The sequence below is a fragment of the Papilio xuthus genome, unplaced genomic scaffold (genome assembly GCF_000836235.2).
Source record: "Papilio xuthus unplaced genomic scaffold, Pxut_1.1 DF826159.1, whole genome shotgun sequence".
NCBI lineage: Eukaryota > Metazoa > Arthropoda > Insecta > Lepidoptera > Papilionidae > Papilio > Papilio xuthus.
The window spans coordinates 1,882,089-1,902,634 of NW_013532490.1; the positions used below are offsets into that span (position 1 = coordinate 1,882,089).

The following is a 20,546-nucleotide window of genomic DNA, read 5'->3' on the forward strand; positions in this document are numbered from 1 at the left end:
GAATTGTTAAATTTGAACTTAATTCAGAAACTTTTTCCTTATAGACCCATTTTAATATTACTCGCTCTAAAACTAGATTCTAACCATTAAAAATCTGCGAACCTCTGGCTAAACCTAATTCTTCGTCGGATATGGTCCACAAGCTGTCGCCCGCGACTCCATCCGCGCCGAATTAAAAAAATATATCAAAAGTTTGCAAACAAGCGAGCGGCCACCTGAAATCGCGGAATCGACGGAGAAGGAGACGCACAGAAAGAGGATAATTCCACCGTTCTATGAGTCGCTTTCTCCATCAAATCCGTTGCCCCATCACAACCTTTCCTTATAAGAAAAGGGAAGAGCGATGTAAATATTCGATTGATAACATGAGATTAGATTTTTAACCGACTTCAAGATGGAGGAGGTGCTCAATTAGTCTGTATGTTTCTTTTTATATTACAAAATATGGTGGTTGGGTGCAGAATTCAGATTTGTAAAACGTCATGATTACGTACCCGAGTATGAAACAGTCTGCGTAAAGGAATCGTGTTTTTCAACTTTAACATTCGTTTATTCGCTCTCTGTATATCTTACTGCGTGTTTGTTTTGCGGCGGAGCATATAAATCTCTTTGCAAGTCTAAAACTGTTACTACTTCTTGTTAATGAACGCATTCCAATGATGTAGGTACTGAAATGTGCGATTTCTTTGCTCTACTTCTGTTCCTGTGATCCAATTTCCTTTTTTTTATTAAGGTTTAACATCCGAGTATACAAATCCAATCAATAGGTGTTTAAATCAACATTAACTACATAAATTATCTTTTTTTCTGTCTGCAAGTATCATACATAATGAATTACATAATTTCGAGTAAAATTTTTATATTGTAGAATTTCCATACACTAATGCGATTGTTTAAATGGCATAAATGTAGAACATAGTCATGAAGAACACATTACTTATTTACTTACTCCGCTGGCGCATTGACCCAAAGTGGGTCTTGGCCTCCGACTCATCATTCTCTCGACTCATATTCGCCAGCCATCGGAGTCTGTGTCATTAATCATTTTTTTTTAATTCCGCGCGGACGGAATTGCGGGGGCTGATAGTTAACAATAAATTTACACGTGATGCGAAAGCGACTGCTAGTATCGCTTGGGGCCGTCCAACTTTGCTTGAAAGAAACATATACCGTCCCGATTGATGAAATACCCAAGAACGTCAGTATTAAGAGCAACCGAACCCAGGGGCATGTATGCGTAGATATATGAATGTAGTATAATAGAAGTGAGTGAGGTGTGTTAGGTTCGCCCCAAATGACGGTCGTAGTCTCTGCCTACCCCTCTAGGTTACGACCGTGAGTTATGTTATTCATTTGTATGAATCATCACTTAATTTCGTACTTTATTTTTCTCGTGTGTGTCTACGCCCCTTGTCAACACCTGTCATGATGAAAGTAGGATCAGGTGTTAACCTGCCATATATTTAAAAAAATCTTCTAATAACGAAACAAATTTGTTTGGAATGATACATAGGGTTCCGTAAAATGCAATTATCGCGATTTGTTTCCTTTAAGATGTCTGTTGTATATAAAAAGTTGGCATTTAGATATAACTAGCTGTCGCCCGCGACTCCGTCCGCGCGGAATTGAAAAAAAAACATAATTAGTAGCCTGTGTATTCCAGACTATGTTCTATATGTATGCCAAATTTCATCGGGATCTGTTCAACCGTTTTGGAGATACTTTCAAACAAACATCAATCCATCCAAACATTCGCATTTATAATATTAGTAAGATAAAATGGTTTTGAAATATCGTATATATTTATACAGAACCCCAAAACCATTACTGTTATATGTTCCAGATGAGAATATATTTCTGTCGCGGCCAAAATAAAAATTTCCCGCAAGTGACTAACGCTGTCTAAATAAAATAAATGTCAGCTCTGATTTATTTTAATATCATTTTAACGCGATAATTTTTGCAATTTAATTGGAACCATGTGTAAAAATTAACACAGCATTGTAAATAAAAAAAGTATTGTTTTAAAAAAATATATGTGAAGGATTCAAGCTAAAAGTAACAAAGGCACTTTTTTAAATACATTTATATTAAGACTAGTTGTCGACCGCGACTCCGTCCGCAAGGGATTAAGCAATTGATAGTAGCCGATCCTCAGAACTACTGAATATGCATATATGCAACCGTTCTGGAGATACCTTCTAACAAACATCCATCCATCCATCTAAACATTCGCAGTTATAATATTAGTAAGATTGAAGTACAAAGTTTAGAACATGAACATATAATTTGAGCACAAATTGAACTGAAATATAATTTATTGAATAGAGTCGTTTTTAGTGCATTACATCATAAAATTGTTTTGACTTGAGCACCTCAATACATGTTATTGGTTGGACCGCTACACTCAAAATATACTGGTTTGAAAACGACTGCTGAAAACGTATGAACTAACGTGAAAAGCTTGTTACGGTAATTGAAATTAGAACTCACATACATAGCTAAATAAGTACAGTGAAGTTCGCTGGCGGTGTAACATCTTTAAATTAATATTCAAACAAGCCTATTTAATATGAATGCCCGTTTATTAAAGATTCATAAATTTAAATTGCCCCAAGTGTTATTCGAGGTTTTCATTATTTCTAATATTATAAATGCGAAAGTTTAGATCGATGGATGGATGTTTGTTTAAAGGTATCTCTAAAACGACTGAACGGATCTTGAAATTTGGCATAAATATAGAACATAACCTGGAAGAATACAAAGGCTACTAATTAATTTTTGTTTTAATTTGCGTGGTTCACGTGCAGTCACGAACGACAGCTAGTTTAACATAAAATGGTGCTTAAATCATAACGTATATAAAACGAAATTTAAATCTAAATTGTTTACAAGGAAAAAAAAACTCCACTAAAATGTTCATACGTTTAATGTATGCATTTCTAAAAGAACCACTTAAACAATAAAAGATTTACGGCCACCGTTTAGGCACCAAACAAAAACAGATCAAAACACCTCTTTGAACGTAAGCTTAAAAGTAATTGCTATAGTAAACTATTATTTTGCAATTAAAGCACAGAACCAAATCACGTGCTAAGTTTCTTCAATATGTCGGATATATCATAGGCATATGTTTATCGAATTTTAGAAATACTTCGGATATATCCGATCTCAGATTGCGAGCCTTTGTTCCCTTTTTCAGATTGTATCTGTAAATGAAATCAGATTGCACATGTATGCAATTTACAACGATATACTTATCCAATCTCGGATTTCGGATACAAATATCGATTCTAAAAAAAATTATGTTCAACTATGGATTTACTATAGATTTATTACATACCAATTTGATAGTCCGAACGTTCGATGTTTTGGCTTCATTTCAATCACGTGAATCATAAGCGTGCTTTTGTCCGTTGCTTCTTTCATCTTTATTGTAATAGACCATCAAGTATTACGCGTATTATGATACGGGTATAAACTAGTTTGACGGCACGGAACAATGGGACCGCTGCCAATTTTCATTACAATCTCCTTGACACTATGTACGCCTGGTCATTAATTGTTACATTTTATCTTTTTTTATTACGTTTCAAACATTAAAGGAGGACAAATCGACGAGTAACTACTTTGAGAGTGGTTAACCAACTCTTATTTCTTTTCGTTTAAAGATTAATTTAATTGTATACAGTTCCGGACATACATTCTAACGAACATCCACCTAAACTTTCGCATTTATAATATTAGTAAGGTGTGTAAATGCACTAGTAAAATATATTGATTTTGTAACTCTACGCGTATAAATCCAAGGAAATCCCTTTCAAAGATATCCATTAAAACATATGCCTATCCGTACATGCCTGTTCCCAACCATTTAGCACTGGCCTTCTCGTTCTAGCTCTCTAGGCAGCACGATTGAAGGCTTGTTCTATCCAAAACAATAGCCGGATATTACACCGCTCTACATCAAATATGCCAATTAATTAAAGTAACGAGTATATTAGCAATATCTATGAACGATAAAACAAGTGGTATGTTCCGCACATCCATCATTTCCCTCAATAACACTTACCATTTACTGCGCAGCCGCTGCAGAAGCGGCAATAAATTTAATGATTAATTCGAAACGGAACTGATACTTGCCAAGCGCAGTTCCCATTGGAAATACCTCCTTAAAATTACATTAATACAACAATTTAGTTTATTGCAATATATAAGTGCATTCAAACAGAAAAGATGTTAAAATATGATTTAAGTACAGTCGCGTCAGTTAGCGGTATTCTAGTTACATCTCGATTACGAAATTAGCATTTCACAATTAAATTAAATTAGGACCTTTCTGATAATTTGTTTGCCTTCGATGTTTTGATAAAAATATACAACTGTAGGTTACCTGTACTGTACCATTGACTGAATAGTGTGGTGTATTCTCTATTGTGAAGTTTACTCAATTTAAATGTTATTGAAGTTATATATTCTTATGGTTTTAATTAAGATCTTAATCATATTAAAAAAAAAAACTACCAGTCCAAAAACTACTGGGCAAGGTTAGTGAAGAACTAGTGTTTTCCCTAGTCCAGTAATACCTAGGTCTTAGTGAATACAGATGTATATTATTTTAGGCAACCTAAATACAATTATCGACTGTTATAACCTGAACACAAACGAAATGTTATTGTTTGTGTTGTACTAAAAATACCCTGTGAGTGAATTAGTTTACCTAACCTCAAAGCAAAATCAATAATTAGTCAGTGTGCAAATCTACCTATGTAGGTATTTATAGTATTAACTATAGATTTATAATCTATAGGTGAAGTATTTCAAAGGAATTTGACATCTAGTTAAAAATCAATTTTTAACAATTTACATTAGACTAGCTGTCGTCCGCGGAGACGTCCTCGCGAAATTACAAAAAAACTTAATAAGTAGCCTATGTGTTTTACCAGACTATGTTCTACACCCTAGCCAAATCATTCATCGTAATTCGTTAAGCCGTTCCGGAGATATCTTCAAACAAACATTCATGCATCCATCCATCTAAACATTTGGATGTATAACATTACTTTAAAACGAAGAATCTCATACAATTTTTGACATATTATGAAGATGACGTTACGAAAACGCAAACCGCAATTATTCGTGATAGACCCTATGGAAAAGAAAGACGCAATCATTATAATGTTATTCTTGTTTTCTTAATGAGAATGAAAGAGAAATGTTTAAATTGTTCCCCAGTGTAAACGGACAGTTACGATGCAAATGCATTTCAACAATGCAATTCGCGAAGATTTGTGTTGAAGTTAATGTAGCAATGTTCTTAAGCCGTGAAAGGTTTTCGAAATAACCTTAAAATGTAATTTCCAACTGACATATTTATAACAGAGAAAATGTCGATTAAGACATACAGGGTAGAAATGTTAATGACTTGCATACTCACATATAGGATGTTCCATTAAAATCTGTCTGATGCATTACATTTTCATATGTATGCATATGATGAACGATGAAATGTTTAATAAATAAAATATTACTTTGTTTTATATTAAATGTATTTCCATATAACTCATAAATAAATAAATATATGCGCAGAACCTTAATTTACAATTTTTATATAACTTTAACTTGGAATGGTTAAGAATACATACGGAAGATTTTTTGGAAAGAATCGATTCAAAAGAAATATGGGAATTTGTTCCTTTTAATTTTAATATTCACTTTTTACTTATTATTTGTTAAAATCCATTTATTTTTTTATTGTACACTAAGTAAACAATAATAACGCTATTTCTGTTTTATTATTATATTATGAAAAAAAAATTGAAGACGTTAATCAAAACTAACTAGTTAATTACATTCTTGCTTAAGTGCGTACGTGTGCGTATTATCTATATTGAAATAATAAAAAAAACTATTACGCCTTTGTAGTAACTCAAATACAAAATAATTTTAAAACACCAGAACAATTCTTAATTTACTTATACGTTGTACTATTTTTCTTATATTTAAAAAGACAATTTTATCTTATATAAATTTAAGATAACTAAAACCATAACTTAATTAAATTAAAATCATTTCACAAAATAAAAAAAAATCAAATTTTTTGCACCACAAGTGAACAAATTTCACAAATGTGAACCTCAAAATGTTGCGAAAACTTTAAAATATGAGATTAAAAATATCAACTTGTTGATTCTAATGTATCATATCAAATCAGGTTTAATCTATTCTTTGTAACTAAATGAACACATTGAAAATCTGGTTCATACATAACTTAGTCTACTTGTTTATAATTAAAAAATATATCTCATAAGACGATTTTCTAAAACTACATTCTGCGTCCACTAAAAATGTGGTAAAAAAATATCGTAAAAGGTCAGGTCAATAAGGTGAGTCGAATCAGTTCGCATCCGTGATCCGTCTCGCGTAGGGCTCGAAACTAATAACTCTAAGTAACTTACTGATTACATTAAACTCTGTATACTTCTTCTTTTTACTCTCTTTTCTTACAAATGTCCAGCAAAACAAACTCTACTCTCAATTTTATTTGTCACTTGAACTCTGCTTCTTTACAAAAACTGCCTTAATGACATTTGATGTCATTGAAATCAAACTTCAACTATAGACCAGTCGAAAAACAAGAGCATAATGGCTCATTAGATATGAAAACCTTGTTACATTTACTATACTTCAATTTTCACTGTAAACCGTATTATAAACCAATTCTTGTATCTTCATTCTGAGCATCAACTTTTTTGCAGGCACCAATTTCTTAACATGAGGAAGTAGACTGTTAAAGAAGCCTATATCTTCGTCTTTAGCTGGCTCTTCACCGGTTGCACTTCTTTGAGCTTCATCATCATCATCGTAGAAGTCTGTCTCCATTATAATTGGTTTTGTATCGAATTCATCGAAATCTTCATCATTGGCAACTTCATTTGCCGGCTCGGCGTAGTAGGACGCGGACGTGTCTATAGGTTCGTATTCCTGTGGGTACTGCTCGTCTGCAGCCTCATTATTCTCGTAATCATTAAACTGGCTTGTTAGAAACTGTAGTTTGGGTAAGTATTCCCATTCAGAGTCTTGCTTACGTACTTCCTTTCTCGCTTGGTCTCTTAGATATTTCCATTTAAGGCGCGCCTCGTCTCCTGGAAGAAAGAAATAGCAACATTTAGGTTCTAATTTTATTCATATTCATATTCGTTGCTCTGGGAATTATAATTTATCATAGTCATTAGAATAATTATAATAGTGTGGAAATTATTTATCGCTTATAATTGACCCTATACTTATTAACTTTGTAATTAGAAGATACCTATTAATTAATTTAAATGAATAATGCATATCTCTAAGAATTTATTAGCAACGCATTGTTATATCTTTGTACTGTAAGCCTAGATTATTATTTGGGACAATCGCTATCGTATCGATATGAAATTTACACAGCCCAATATAGTACCCAAAAAATCTAATACTAATTTTGACAGAATTGACGATACGAAAGCGCTTGTCGCCAATATTCGTGCTAGGCCCACTATATTCAGTGACATTCGTTTATAAAATGCAAATGTCTACAGTTTCCTATCTATACCAAAAAAATAGATCAGAATCAAAAACCATAAATCTAAAATGGTCTACTTACTCGTAACTCCTAATTCCTTAGCGATCTCTTTCCAACTTTCATCTAGTTTATACCAGTTATGGTGACCTTTTAACTGTCTATTCCAAATTAAATCCATAGGTCTGACTAAATCGATCAATTTATTCATATCAACGTCAATAGTTCTACGTTTATTCATCAATAATTTCTTTCTCATGGTATATCCGAGCTTTGGTCTTTTTATAGAATCATCTAATGAATTGAAAACTTCATCAGTCGTGTCTTCATCACCTTCACCGTCTTCAGCCAGGAACTGGTGATGAATGAATTTCAATTTCTTGAAGTGCGGCCAATCTGATTCGTTTGGATTCTTCTTCATCTCTTTCCTGCATTGGTCTTTTAAGTTCTTCCATCTCTTTCTACAATTAATACCTGAAACATGTTAATAATCAACTTCGTAAATTCATCTGATGCATTTGCTTTTGTCAACATATTGACAAAAACAGCATGCAAATTGAACTCAATATGAATTGTAAGTAGAAGAAATTCATTTTCTCATTAGGTATTTAATTTTATATTATAATATTTAGTAGATCCGATGCTTTGCATTATTAATAACTGTATAATTGATGGGTCGCTTTAGCTAAGCATACATGTTTAGTTCAGCTTATAAGCTTACGCCTTTGAGCTGCAGCACACGAATTAAATTGACAACTCACGACTCAATTCTACGTAGTATAAACAATGCGAGCCAAAGAGTCACTGAGTGACCAATCAGTCCGCGCACTTTACATATTGCCCGTGACTCGCAGATGGAAACTCTACGCAGGTGCAAATTGAGTCTAGTAGTCTGTCGACAGTTTAAGATTTTTAACTTTTTATAACATTCGGATAAAAAAAGTATTTAAAATCATTCGGTCAACACATCAGTATTGGTTGTAGAGTAGGTATCTTTTTGGCCAGTCTGTAATTCGTTCGAGTCGCGTCATTATGAGTGCGTAAGTGAAAACAAAGCGCGGGACAATATGGCGGACGCGACGGGCGTTCACCTTCACAAGCGAAGCGAATACGCTATAAACTCACTCGTCGTTCCCACTTCTGCGGCGACCTCGTTCCAATAGCGCTCCAATTTGAACCGGTTCCGGTGGCCCCTGTAGCTTTTATCCCATAAACACTCCCTGGCCTGGACGGCTGCTATCAGTTTGTCCATGTTTTTGGACCTGACGCCTTTGACTTTAGACTTCATAGCGGAGCGGTTGCGCAGGCGGGAGCGGAGACGGGCACTGCGAGAGCCGCGCGGCGGGTTACTGAGGCGCCGGTCGCTCGCGCCCCGCTCCCGCTCTCCGCCCCGCTCCCGCTCCCGCTCTCTCTCGCGCCGTCCTGTTCGCTCGCTCCCTCGTACACGCTCCGCTATCATAATGCAAGTCGATAAACTTTCTAAACCTTTATCCATTTTAATACAATAGGTTACTAGGAAATTGTTTCTGATATAACCAAGTATGTGATAGTATTAGTTTAAATATAAAGTTCAGCATTCCTAAAATAATATCAGGACAATGGTCGCAGTGAAAGCGGACGCCAATATTGCTTTCATTATTCTTTTGCGATTCAACTTGTAATTCTTTTTGCAACACACGCCATGCAACTCTACCCAACTCGCTTAACTTGTTTTCGGATGTATTAATACTTTAAGAAACTGAACGACACAGTACACAATTTATATTTACTGAGTAAAAAAGTAATTTAAAAATTATTAGTGACAACGGCATCTGTTATTTAACTTTAGAATCTCCTTCCCATACTGATCAGAAATTCTCTGAAATATTGTTGTGCCTACTTCAAAACAGAGGTCGCTCGTGTAGGAAATAAATTAACATTAAGACGAGAACTCAGAAATGAAATAAAATATCCTAATCTCTGATTTACATAATAATTAGTAATGAAAAATTAAAAGTAGAGTCGACTTTTTTTTCTAAAATAAGGTACAGTGGTTAGAGCCCACAATAAGATATTTTGCACGAATGGGCGGGCTCGAACGGTGCCATGACCAGGACCACACAGAAAACAGTCGTCAATTTCGCGAAGAAGTGAATTTCTAGAGGAAAGGACGCATAGGAAGAGGAAATATGTTTTTTCTGTGCCTTTCCCACTCCTTTAATTAAAAAAGCGCTTGCAGATGTCTATGGACAGTTGTCGCGTCGCTATTTCGGCAAATCCAGATGGTCACTTGCTCGATTTCCACCTTATAATATAAATAAAAACTAGCCTATTACGTCGTATATTTTACAATCAATTTACGCAAACTGAAACAATCTGTTTATTGTAAAAGAATTCGGATGTATATTTTTATACAACGTCGGAACAAAGACATAAAATCTTAACTAAGAATGAATTAAAATTCGAATCATCGAAGTAATAAATGAATATAGGTATGGGGAGGCATAAAATAATGTTACAATAAAGTGTGTACTGCGCATGAGTGAAATGAAGTGGCATTTAAGGGTCATCAGCCGAGCTCAGTACGATCTTCAGGGCGACCGAGTCAGCATCGACTGATCCAATTACTGAATACTTCGCAACTCACAACCCTACTTGCTGAACGATATCTCGATTAAAGTAAGTGCGTAAAGTTTTAGTATATTCTAAGATATAGTTTTTAGTTTAAGTTTTTAAATTGAATTAAAACTTTGGTTTAGGTTTATAAACTTGGTAATAGTAGTCGGTATACGATAGGCAGTTTTATTATATCAATTACATTACGAATGTTATAATTTATAAGTTTTTTATGATGAATTTACTATTCATACCTTATTTTTTATTTAATTCACATTATCTCATTGCATGACAAATAGGTTTAAGTTTAAAATAATATTTTTTTTTTCATTTAGGTATATTTTCAATCATACATTTACTTACATATTGTATTTTGTGTGCTATTAAATTATTTTTATAAAGTTTTTTAGCTCTAAAAAATTTCAAATAATCACCACGTTTTTGAATTTTGTTTTTTTTGGGAAAGTGTCTAATTGTCACGTTTTTTATTTTGGATCTACGTATACACGGTCTTTTAGGTCTTTTAGGTTTGATGTTATAAGTCTAAAAAACTGTAATAAAAAATATATTTCAAAGAGAACAAGAGACAAAACATGTAATAGATTGCAACTAATAATATAAATGCATCTTTTTTTGGTAGACGCGGCCCAAACTGGGTGATATACTCCAAATGGAATCACCTTGAAGATATGTATGTATGTATATTTATGCATCCTTTATGTACATATACTAGTAATTCTACTAGATTAGATTTTAATATCATAGTAAAATGCAGTGATTCAGTTTTACTAGTTTAATTAATACGTACGTCATAGTTATCGTTTTATTTTTATTTTTTTTATAAAGAGTAATAAATTCAAAAAAGTTGACAATAATAAATAAAGAAATTGGTTATTACTAATTTTTTTTGTGTTTTTTTATCATGAAAAAAAACCGTATTATTTAGCTTTGGAGCCTAATCTAGTTTATGATATTGAATAGAACACGTTTACATCTATAGATTATAGGTTTTTTAATACATAACCTATATCAGTTTTATAGTTAGACAAAAGCCTTCCTAATAGTATTCTTAATCTATCTCGATGTGTAGCCAACCCATGTTTCGATCAACGAAAAAAAGTTTTTAGGCAAAATCCGAAACTCGACTGCATCCGAAATTCACTAAAAACTTCATTTGTTTTCTCATCATTAGCTCACTAATGTACCCACTGAGTGCCTTGGAGCCTTCCCTTATGCTATGACTAGGCCATAGTCAACCACGCTGGCCAAATGCGGGTCGGTCGACTTTACACATATCTTTAAATTTCTTGATATACACAGGTTGCATTACGATGTTTCCGTCGCCGCAATTTTAGTATCCTTTGGCGCGAATAGTGCTTTTTGGTTACCAATTCAAAAGTCTGATTGATGAGTGAGGGGACATAAACGTTAATATTTTAATAAAGCTAGTGTTGCGCCGATACACCGGCAATATGTTCGGATTACTTCTTAACATTAAGAAGTCGTTAAATGTGTTATAATTTGAAACAAAGCCTCTCTGTGTCTGATATACTTGATATCACGAGCGATGCGAACCGATTGTTTATTATACAAGTAGGTCGCCCTTGCCTCGCCGCGACACCAACCTCGCTGAAGGCTGTTGCGGCGGATTAGAGACTGCGACGATCAAACAAATATTTAAATACCAATACATACTAACGTATTATAAACACGTTTTGATAGATGGAATGGGCGAAAAAACAAAAAGTACCAATTATTTTTTTACAAGAATCGATAGCTATAACATTTTTAATTTTGCCCCACTTACTCACCCCTTCGCCTTGTCTGCCGTAGACCCTAGTTTTCTTCTAGGTTTAAAAGAGCCAGCTCTATAAAAACCTAGAAAACTGACGGATTTCTTATGAGATCACAGGCAAAGTCCATTTAGCAATATTACTTTCTTTTTTATTATCAAGAAGATAGCCCTGTCTGTAACCTTCTATCTAGGGCGATATAGGAAAATAGAGACTCTGTGACCAGTGCGAATCTGGCGCTGATTGTTAGTTATAAAATTCATAGTAAATTAAACATAATATGATTACGAAAAGAAATATAAGCGGTAAATATGTGTGAAACCGGACACTATTAAATTATAGGTGTAAACGTATATATGCGACAGTACTTATAGTACATTTTAGTCAACACGAGGCGTCCCTGAAGCCAGCTCAGCCCGCGCGCTATTCGACAACGTTAAGTAGACGGTGTGTGGGTAACAGATTAATACGAGATAAGTTGATATTGGAAAATAACGATATACACGTTAGAAAAAAAAGTTTACGGAGTGAAGCACTTTGAAACTTCTTTACGGGACTGTACATGTATAGTTCGACTAACTAAAGTTGAGATGTAAGAAACTTATCTTAAAATACAACCGCTCTATCACTATAAACACTTGCATTTTATTATACATAATTCACTGGTACTGTTATAAGCGAAATTAAATAAGGTAAATAAAAGAATGAATCTAAATAAAGGAACAAAAAAGGAAGCTCAAAAAACTATAATTTCGGGTACAGACTGCAAATAACAAAGGTTTCACAATATTCACTACTTTCATGAACAGTCGGTAAAAACGACAGGTTAAATAGAAAAGAAAATATACGTATGTTAGCTTAGACGAAGGCCGTGTCTCAAATACATTTAGTCGTAGTATACAAGTCTTTCATCATACATATTATATGCTAGTTTCCAAGACACTGCAGATTCGACAAGTTTGCATTGGACTGGAAACGTCTTTATTTCTATGTCACCTTTGTGCAGTTTTAAATGAAAGCGTACTTCGTTTGTCCCTCGGGCCTTTGAACTAACTAGATGGTCTACTCTTAGCATATCTTTTGTCCAACGTCTTCAGCTATATAAATATGTTGCTGTCTCTATCATTCTGTAAAAAAAATTGAAATAACAATATGTATTTTAAAGTTTTAACAGCGAAAACCCAAAGCTATGTTATAAAGTTCTGAACCTGCGTATTTGTTAAAGAACTGGTTTAATTTTGAGGTTTTAATTTAATAATTTAGGGTCTGTATTTTTTTTGAGTAGTAAATACGGCATGTCATTAAGTTCACCAGTTATTCGATACGAGCTAAAAAGAGATTAAGATTCCCCCTATTAACTTTATAGTCCAATAGTCTAATCCGTTCTAGACATGTTACATCCCTTTCCTATGTAAAACTCGCAAGAAAATAAATGAAAAGAAATTAAGACGTGTTACATGGAAATAAAATAGCAAACTTTTATAAGCGTAATTTGATATCACCACCATCACGGTCGTAAAGTTGTAAATGTTATTGTCTTTTTTCTAGAGTAAGCGAAACCGTAGGCCAGAACTAGTAAACATTTAACCATTTATTTATGACACGTAAATGTCAAAAGGTTAAGGTCCATCGATACAATAAGTCTTTGTGAATATCTATACAGTTTTATCAAAACTTTATACCCTTAAGAAGCTCAAGTGATTTTTATATGAAGTACTCTACGGAGTAGTAACGCGGCTCTAACCCCCCTTCCCCCTAGACCCCTCTTCCGATGAGAGATAAAAAAAATCGGCCAAGTGCTTCCGACACTATTATTTTATGTCAGGCGCTTTTAATTTAGCACAACTCAGTATTGACTGTGGCAAGATGAATTAAAAATATAAAATATATTTTTTATTATAGCAACACTTATAGTAGAAATTGTCACGTTCTTCGTACTCTCGTTTACGGAAGTCGGCCATTCTGAATGTTATACAATATGTAGGTAGAAGTAAAAAACTGAATACAAGAGATTTCTTTCAGCTCGATTACAATGTTAATGTACTTTTGTACTATGTATGTATATTTCTTTTTAATTCTTTTCCGTCAAATACAAATACATTGCGTCGTTTTGTTTACAAATACTTTTACGTAATTAAATTTATTTCAAGAGAATTTTGTGCAAACAAAACTATACTACAAATTAAAATTAAATTAGCAATTATTCATTACTAAGATTTTTTCTTTTTAACATATTAATGTTTTTGCATCCAATATTTCACATATGAATTAATATTTTGAAGTGTCTTAAAAACGGAAATTGCAATACTGCAAATTGACTTATAGAATTCCAACTTATTACCCCAGGTCACTCACTTCACTCACAGGGCCGGATTTAGCCTTTTCGGGCACCTGGGCGATATTTTCCGGCGCCTCATAATTTTTTTTTTGGTAACCGGGGAAATCTTCCAAAGACACAATATCTTAAGGAGAACCGCAAGCGCCGCTTTACATCTTAGTCTGGCGCCTAAGGCGCCCTCTTATACATGGCGCCCTGGGCAGTCGCCCCACCCTAACGCCGCTACTGTGAATACATGACGGGCACAGACGGAAATACAATGAAATAATATAAGGTTTCACAACGGGTATCGTCACATAACGTACATATATCTTTACAGCCCTTGCCTTTGAAATTCAATTCACATTATCCTATTAGAAGAACGACTGCGGATATTTTCTAGTTTCACTTATGGTAGCTTCGCCAGCCGATGATTTAAGTTAGATCTGGGGGAGGGGAGAGATCGGAAAAAATATTTTTTAATTCCATAAGCTTTACTTATATCGAAAACATTGTTTATTTTATTAATTGAAATTCATAGCGTTACGTTTTTTGTTCACGTTACAATTGTAACAAAAAAATATTAAACTCTATAATAATTGAACAATTTCATATGATATCTTTTGAAATCAATATCTCACTGATATTAGTAATGAAAATAGTATTTTTATGAACAGAAATGACTCAAAAACTCATTTATATAACAATCAATATCATGTAGTTAATGAGTCTGAGAAAAATCTCAACGGAAAGTAGAACAATGACCTCATCTTATTTGCATAAGCATCATAATTAAGGCTACTTCAAATTCAATCGAATATCCCTGTATCCAAAGAGTAAGTGCTTCTTTACTTCAAAGCTTACATACAGGAAAGCAAAGAAAAAAGTGCCCTACAAGTCGAATACATTATTGATAAACAAGTATATCTTATATCTTTAAATGAGCAATTCTTGTATATATATAAATGGAATCTCGGAATCAGCTCCAACGATTTTCATAAAATTTAGTATATAGGGAGTTTCGGGAGCGATAAATCGATCTAGCTAGGAATCATTTTTAGAAAATGTCATTTTATTCGTGTTTTATCGATAATCAACTTAAACATAAACTTAACTTTTTCTATCGGTAAGATCGAAAAATATTATTCATATTTCATCATTTTATTAGTTATTCGTACTTAAATATAATTTCCAAAAGACACAATTTAAAAAAAAATCCGGTCATCCAGATTTTATATGAAAAAGAGGGTAGAAAATCTAAAACAGTTTAATATTCAACCTTATTTATTATATTATCACTGATAGGTAATTATAATGTTATTTCATATTTACTTACACCGGTGTTTTATCGTGATCTATAAATTTATCCTCCAATCTAGACCGAGATTTTAATGTTAGAATCCATGTATTTGTTTTAATCGAATTCGATAAAGAAGGAGGTTCTGCTTTTTTTATCATGCGAAATTCTGGACTGCTTTTAATGTACCTTTAATGCAAGTAAGTTCACATGTGGTTCTTTTTTATACTTACTTACTCCGCTGGCGCATCGACCCAAAGTGGGTCTTGGCCTCCGACACAAGAGATCGCCAAAGTTGCCTGTATTCGCCTTGTCCTGCAAGTCCATCGCTTGTAGCTCCCGCAGATCCAGCTCTACGGCGTGGTTCTTTTTTATAGTGTCTAGAAAACTATATGGTATTAGACTAGAGACTAGTGTTGTGTCATTGTAAAACTCGCTGTACATCTTCAGTTTAATGGAAGGCTATCTTTGTTCCCAATTAAACAGTCTAATCATTTCTTTATAAGAGAAGGTGACAAACGAGGGGCTGGAACACCGAGGAACACGAACGCCTATGGACATCCGCAACACCAGAGACGCAGATGCGTTGCCAGCCTTAATTATTTTAATGTACATTATACGCTGTATTGTTGCAGCTGTTGTTCGACGCATGGCGACAGCGCAGCATCATGTCGGGCATGACGGGAGCCAGCATGTTGCGAACCAGGCGCAAAGATGTCAATGTCAAGCCCAACAGGAAGTGAGTACACACAAACACATATCATATATGACAATAAACACACACATTCTGCAATTGCAACATCACATTGTTAAAGAGACGGTATTGTAAACGTTATTTTGAACGAAATTCAACGTACACATTATGACAATTTTGTGGGACATGTGACGACAAGTTTATTCTCAAAGACTTCATCTCGGTATAATAATTCCAACATTGAATGCAAATATCATTACAAATTTTATTTATAACGCGACAACCCTCAAAAACTTCTTAGGGCGTCACCAAACGTGTGAATGAATCCTTGAGCACTCGTACGTGCTCAGGGCTCACGTGTATGCACCGTTTTATACAATTTGTTAGTCGCGTCAACACTTAAATCCATTAACACTATAAAAATACTATTATTGTCATTTTAAAAAAAGATTCTCGCTACTAAAGTAACTGAATTTGAAAGAAGACTAAATGGCACATTCATAATCCGTTTTTAACGATAAGTTAGTTTAAGAGACTGGCTCAAAAAGGAAAAAAATGACTACAAAATAAGGAATTAACATTTCTTTACGGAAGAAACCAAGAACCAGAAATCAAGCAAGATAATAGTTTTTTGTGCAACTCTTAAGACTTCTGTCTATTCTCAGGTTGGATCGGAAGTCGTCTCGGGGCATGCTCTACGAGAACGAGGAGTTAAGGCTGCGCACGATCAACATAAATGCAGAAGTAGAGAGGGGTAATAATTAACCTTAGTCAATTAAAAACTTCTTAATAATTAGTTACAAATACACCAGCCTTAAGTAAAAGCATATAAACCTGTAGGGAGGCTATCACATCTGATCAAACGAAATTATAAAACACTTTTTAGCATATTTACTAGAGCTACAACTGCTTGCTGGCTTTATGTAACAAAATATTGGGAAATGAGGCCTACAGAAATGTTACAACTGTCGAAGTGGATGAATACTTAAAGACAGAATTCTGTGAATTTTTGGAAATTATGCAGAATAAAGTGGTGCAATATTTGGTGTTTCTTTTGACTCTACCACTACTCCTCACTTACTTAATTACTTAAATGTTACTTTATTTTTGTAGGTCAGTCAGATATTAAGAAGTTGAAGAGAGAAAACGAACAGTTAAAGCGAGAAATATCAGCACTTCGCTATGAGTATGACCGCTTGGATAGCATGCTGCGTGAGCGACGCTCCTCGCCGGAGCATTCGGACGTACGGTCAACATTTACATATAACATTTTATATAGAACATGTATTAAAGTTAGGTTAGAATCTAACCTAACAATACCAGACATAACCTAACATTTCAAAACAAATACCAAACAAAACCGATAATAAATCTTTATTATCTACACCCACATATTTACGAGAATATTCTAAGTTACTATGTTTTCAATTAAAATCTGTTTTTATGGCATAGAAAACAACTTTAAATGTGCAGTCTTGTAAATATTAGTCTTAAACCTGGTCAAATAACCGCATATTGTTATCTCTGTTTTTACAAAAACAATGAGAGGGATGGCGATAACTTTCGCATGTTGACACACAATTTTAGGTGATCATAGTTCCTCAAGTGTTTTCTGCGAGGGCGGAGGTTATACTGTCACTAACCTCACGCTTTTTAATGATTTCCTTACCGAAGCTATGGACAGAGGCAACCAGGTAGATGTAGTATACACCGACTACAGCAAAGCATTTGATCGTATAGATTATGATGTACTGTTACGTAAGCTCTGCAATATAGGCATTTGAGGAGACCTACTTCGGTGGCTCTCATCATATATAGACAATAGATCTCAGGCTGTGGTACTTAATAACTACATTTCAAGTTGGATTACTGTGCCTAGTGGTGTACCCCAAGGCTCTTTACTTGGGCCCTTTTTATTTGTGATATACGTGAATGACATTGCCTCTTGTCTTGAGTCTTCAAACCTTCTGTGTTTCGCAGACGACATGAAAATATTTGCCACAATATCATCGTTTGAAGACATGATATCACTTCAGGCTGATCTCTGTCGACTGGAAAATTACTGCACGACAAATAAACTCGATCTTAATCCCTTGAAGTGCTCGGTAATTACTTATACTCGAAAACGTATAGCACTTAATACTTCCTATACGCTGGGTGGTCAAAACCTGCCTAGATGCACAGACACCAGAGATCTGGGCGTTCATCATGATAACAATTTATTCTTTAATATGCATATTGACACTATTGCCAAAAATGCCTCCAAGTCGCTTGGGTTTATTATGCGACTCGCTAAATGCTTCACTGAAGCTAAGACTCTTAAAATACTATACTGTACATATGTTAGAAGTCAACTGGAGTATGTGTCGCAAGTATGGAATCCCCGATATCATAAATATATTGATAGGTTAGAAAATATACAGAAACGATTTATAAAGTTCCTTTGCTTTCACCAAAGACTTCCTTATCACTCTAAAGACTATATCCTCCTTTGTAAGAAATTCCATTTATTGCCACTTATGAATCGTCGTGAGATTGCCGACTTCATGTTTGTTCATAAAATACTAAAAAATAATATCGACTGTCCGGAATTGCTATGTAAATTCAACTTTAGTGTACCTAGCAAATCTTGTAGGTACAATCCCATCATAAGCGTACCGTACGCGTCAACTAATTACAGGCAGAACTCGTGTGTGGTGCGTGCGAGCTCCAGCTTCAACACACTGTGCAAGAAGTGTGATATCGACCCGTTTGCAACTAGTGTGTCCTCAGCGAGGAGTTGTCTAAGCCGGGATTTTTTCAGATAAATTGAGCGGTGGTTGAATATATATTTATATTTAAAAAAAAAAAAAAAAAGTCAAGTTAAATACTTCATGTGCTGACTGTCAAATTATTTAAGCTATTGCTATAAGTGTAGACTTGTTAATAGCTATATGTTAACTATCTTGTGTCTATTATTGTTACTTTCTAGCTGTAAGTCTACCATGTAAATAAATAAATAAATAAAAAGTGTGTGATGCGAAAATGTGCCGTATGTTTTGTGAATAAAGCACATTGTGTGTTGGCAGGACAGCGCGTCGGTGAGCAGCGCGTGCCCGGAGTGCGCCAGTGTGGACTCTGCCCGTGCTGTCGCCTTCCACGACCTCAGCGTCGTGCCTGAGGAGGCAGAGGAGGGGAACAAGGTACATTATATAGATTAAAAAACACTTGGACATAAGACGTCTCCTAGTCATGGGATTCTGCTATGATCGTGAAAATTATCTTGATTTTATGACCTGGACGAAGGATTAATCGGGGAGGTAAGGGGCTTAGTAGAGGACCTTAGATATCAGGTAACTGAGGGCGTCAGCCAAAGAACGTACAACTTTTAGAGGCGCCAAACATTAACACCCGGGCGCCCAATATGGTTAAAATGGTCCTGAATAAAATAAAAGTTTGTCGACTGGATTTTTGAGTTTAATGTAACTTCTCCAAACGCTTAAAAGCGTTTAAAATGTTGCCAATTCGTTTAACCTAAAGTAAAATAAAGATCTTTGATGTGTTGAATCATCACGAACAAAATTAAACTCACGTAAAAAGACACAGTTTGCCGAGTTCGCGTTCACTGAGACTGACGTATCGTACCTCCGCGTCGCAAGATCATCCTAACAAAAATAGCATAGCTATTAGGAAGCTATAGATTCCCAGAGTTGATATAAAAGCGCGCTTTAGAGTTGTACAAAAGTCCCCATATGATTTCAGTTTTACTGAAGAAAATAAGTCAAGGGCGGCCGCGAAGTGTGTTTGAAAATAATATACACCTAGTGTTTAAAATCTTATAAATAAACTCAGTTGCGTCCAGAACGACCACGAACTGGCAGCTTGTGAAAAGTGATTAAAAACATGCGTTCGTCCAAACGTTTTCGTGGCTCAAAAGGTGTTTTTTTTATATTTAAAAGTTCTATTAGTTAAATAAGTTTGTTATACTGTTAATATCATTTAAATAATAATACATGTTACGAGTAATATTTTAAATTAAATATAATCTATTGGTTGATGGCATTGTACTATTTGAAATTTAATATCGTATAAAAAACATGTGACATTTAATTTAGAAAAAAATGAATAAATTATTTTTAGATATCACTATTTTGACAGCATGTTTAAATTCGGAATGTGTTTCCGCATGCGATCTAACTCGTTCAAAAACTGTTTGAAAATTGTATCATATCTCCATGCCAAATATCTGTATAATTCACAACAAAATTCTTTTTGCTTTTGCGAATTATAGGAGCGAATATTTATATTTCTCTTGT

General features: G+C 34.4%; 2 protein-coding genes across 6 annotated transcripts in view; one reads left to right on the forward strand and one right to left on the reverse strand.

Moving 5' to 3' along the window:
- The window catches only part of LOC106123155 (uncharacterized), a 36,413-nt gene that overhangs the window by 13,190 nt on the left and 2,677 nt on the right, over positions 1–20,546 (forward strand). For 2 of the 5 annotated variants that reach the window (XM_013319350.1, XM_013319349.1), the window contains exons 3-6: positions 16,193–16,296; positions 16,917–17,005; positions 17,365–17,495; positions 19,320–19,433. In XM_013319350.1, the coding sequence (XP_013174804.1) occupies positions 16,226–16,296; positions 16,917–17,005; positions 17,365–17,495; positions 19,320–19,433 (405 nt within the window). In that variant the 5' untranslated portion in view covers positions 16,193–16,225. Of the gene's footprint in view, positions 1–9,779; positions 10,214–10,790; positions 10,846–16,192; positions 16,297–16,916; positions 17,006–17,364; positions 17,496–19,319; positions 19,434–20,546 lie in introns of those variants that run through there. The other 3 variants (XM_013319348.1, XM_013319351.1, XM_013319352.1) reach the window with 3 other exon arrangements.
- LOC106123157 (uncharacterized) lies at positions 6,514–8,889 on the reverse strand. Its single transcript, XM_013319353.1, has 3 exons — positions 8,681–8,889; positions 7,640–8,029; positions 6,514–7,145 (listed from the first exon to the last, which is right to left on the reverse strand). Exons 1-3 carry the CDS (start codon positions 8,841–8,843, stop codon positions 6,688–6,690), a joined length of 1,011 nt encoding a protein of 336 aa, XP_013174807.1. The 5' UTR covers positions 8,844–8,889; the 3' UTR covers positions 6,514–6,687.

What these genes read in the sequence shown, in the direction of transcription:
- LOC106123157 (XM_013319353.1), bottom strand. Translation starts at nt 8,843, where the DNA reads ATGAAGTCTAAAGTCAAAGGCGTCAGGTCCAAAAACATGGACAAACTG. An exon ending in CGCAGAAGTGGGAACGACGA is followed by an intron (nt 8,030 to 8,680) that starts GTGAGTTTATAG and finishes AACATGTTTCAG; the next exon opens with GTATTAATTGTAGAAAGAGA. An exon ending in TAAGGAATTAGGAGTTACGA is followed by an intron (nt 7,146 to 7,639) that starts GTAAGTAGACCA and finishes TCTTTCTTCCAG; the next exon opens with GAGACGAGGCGCGCCTTAAA.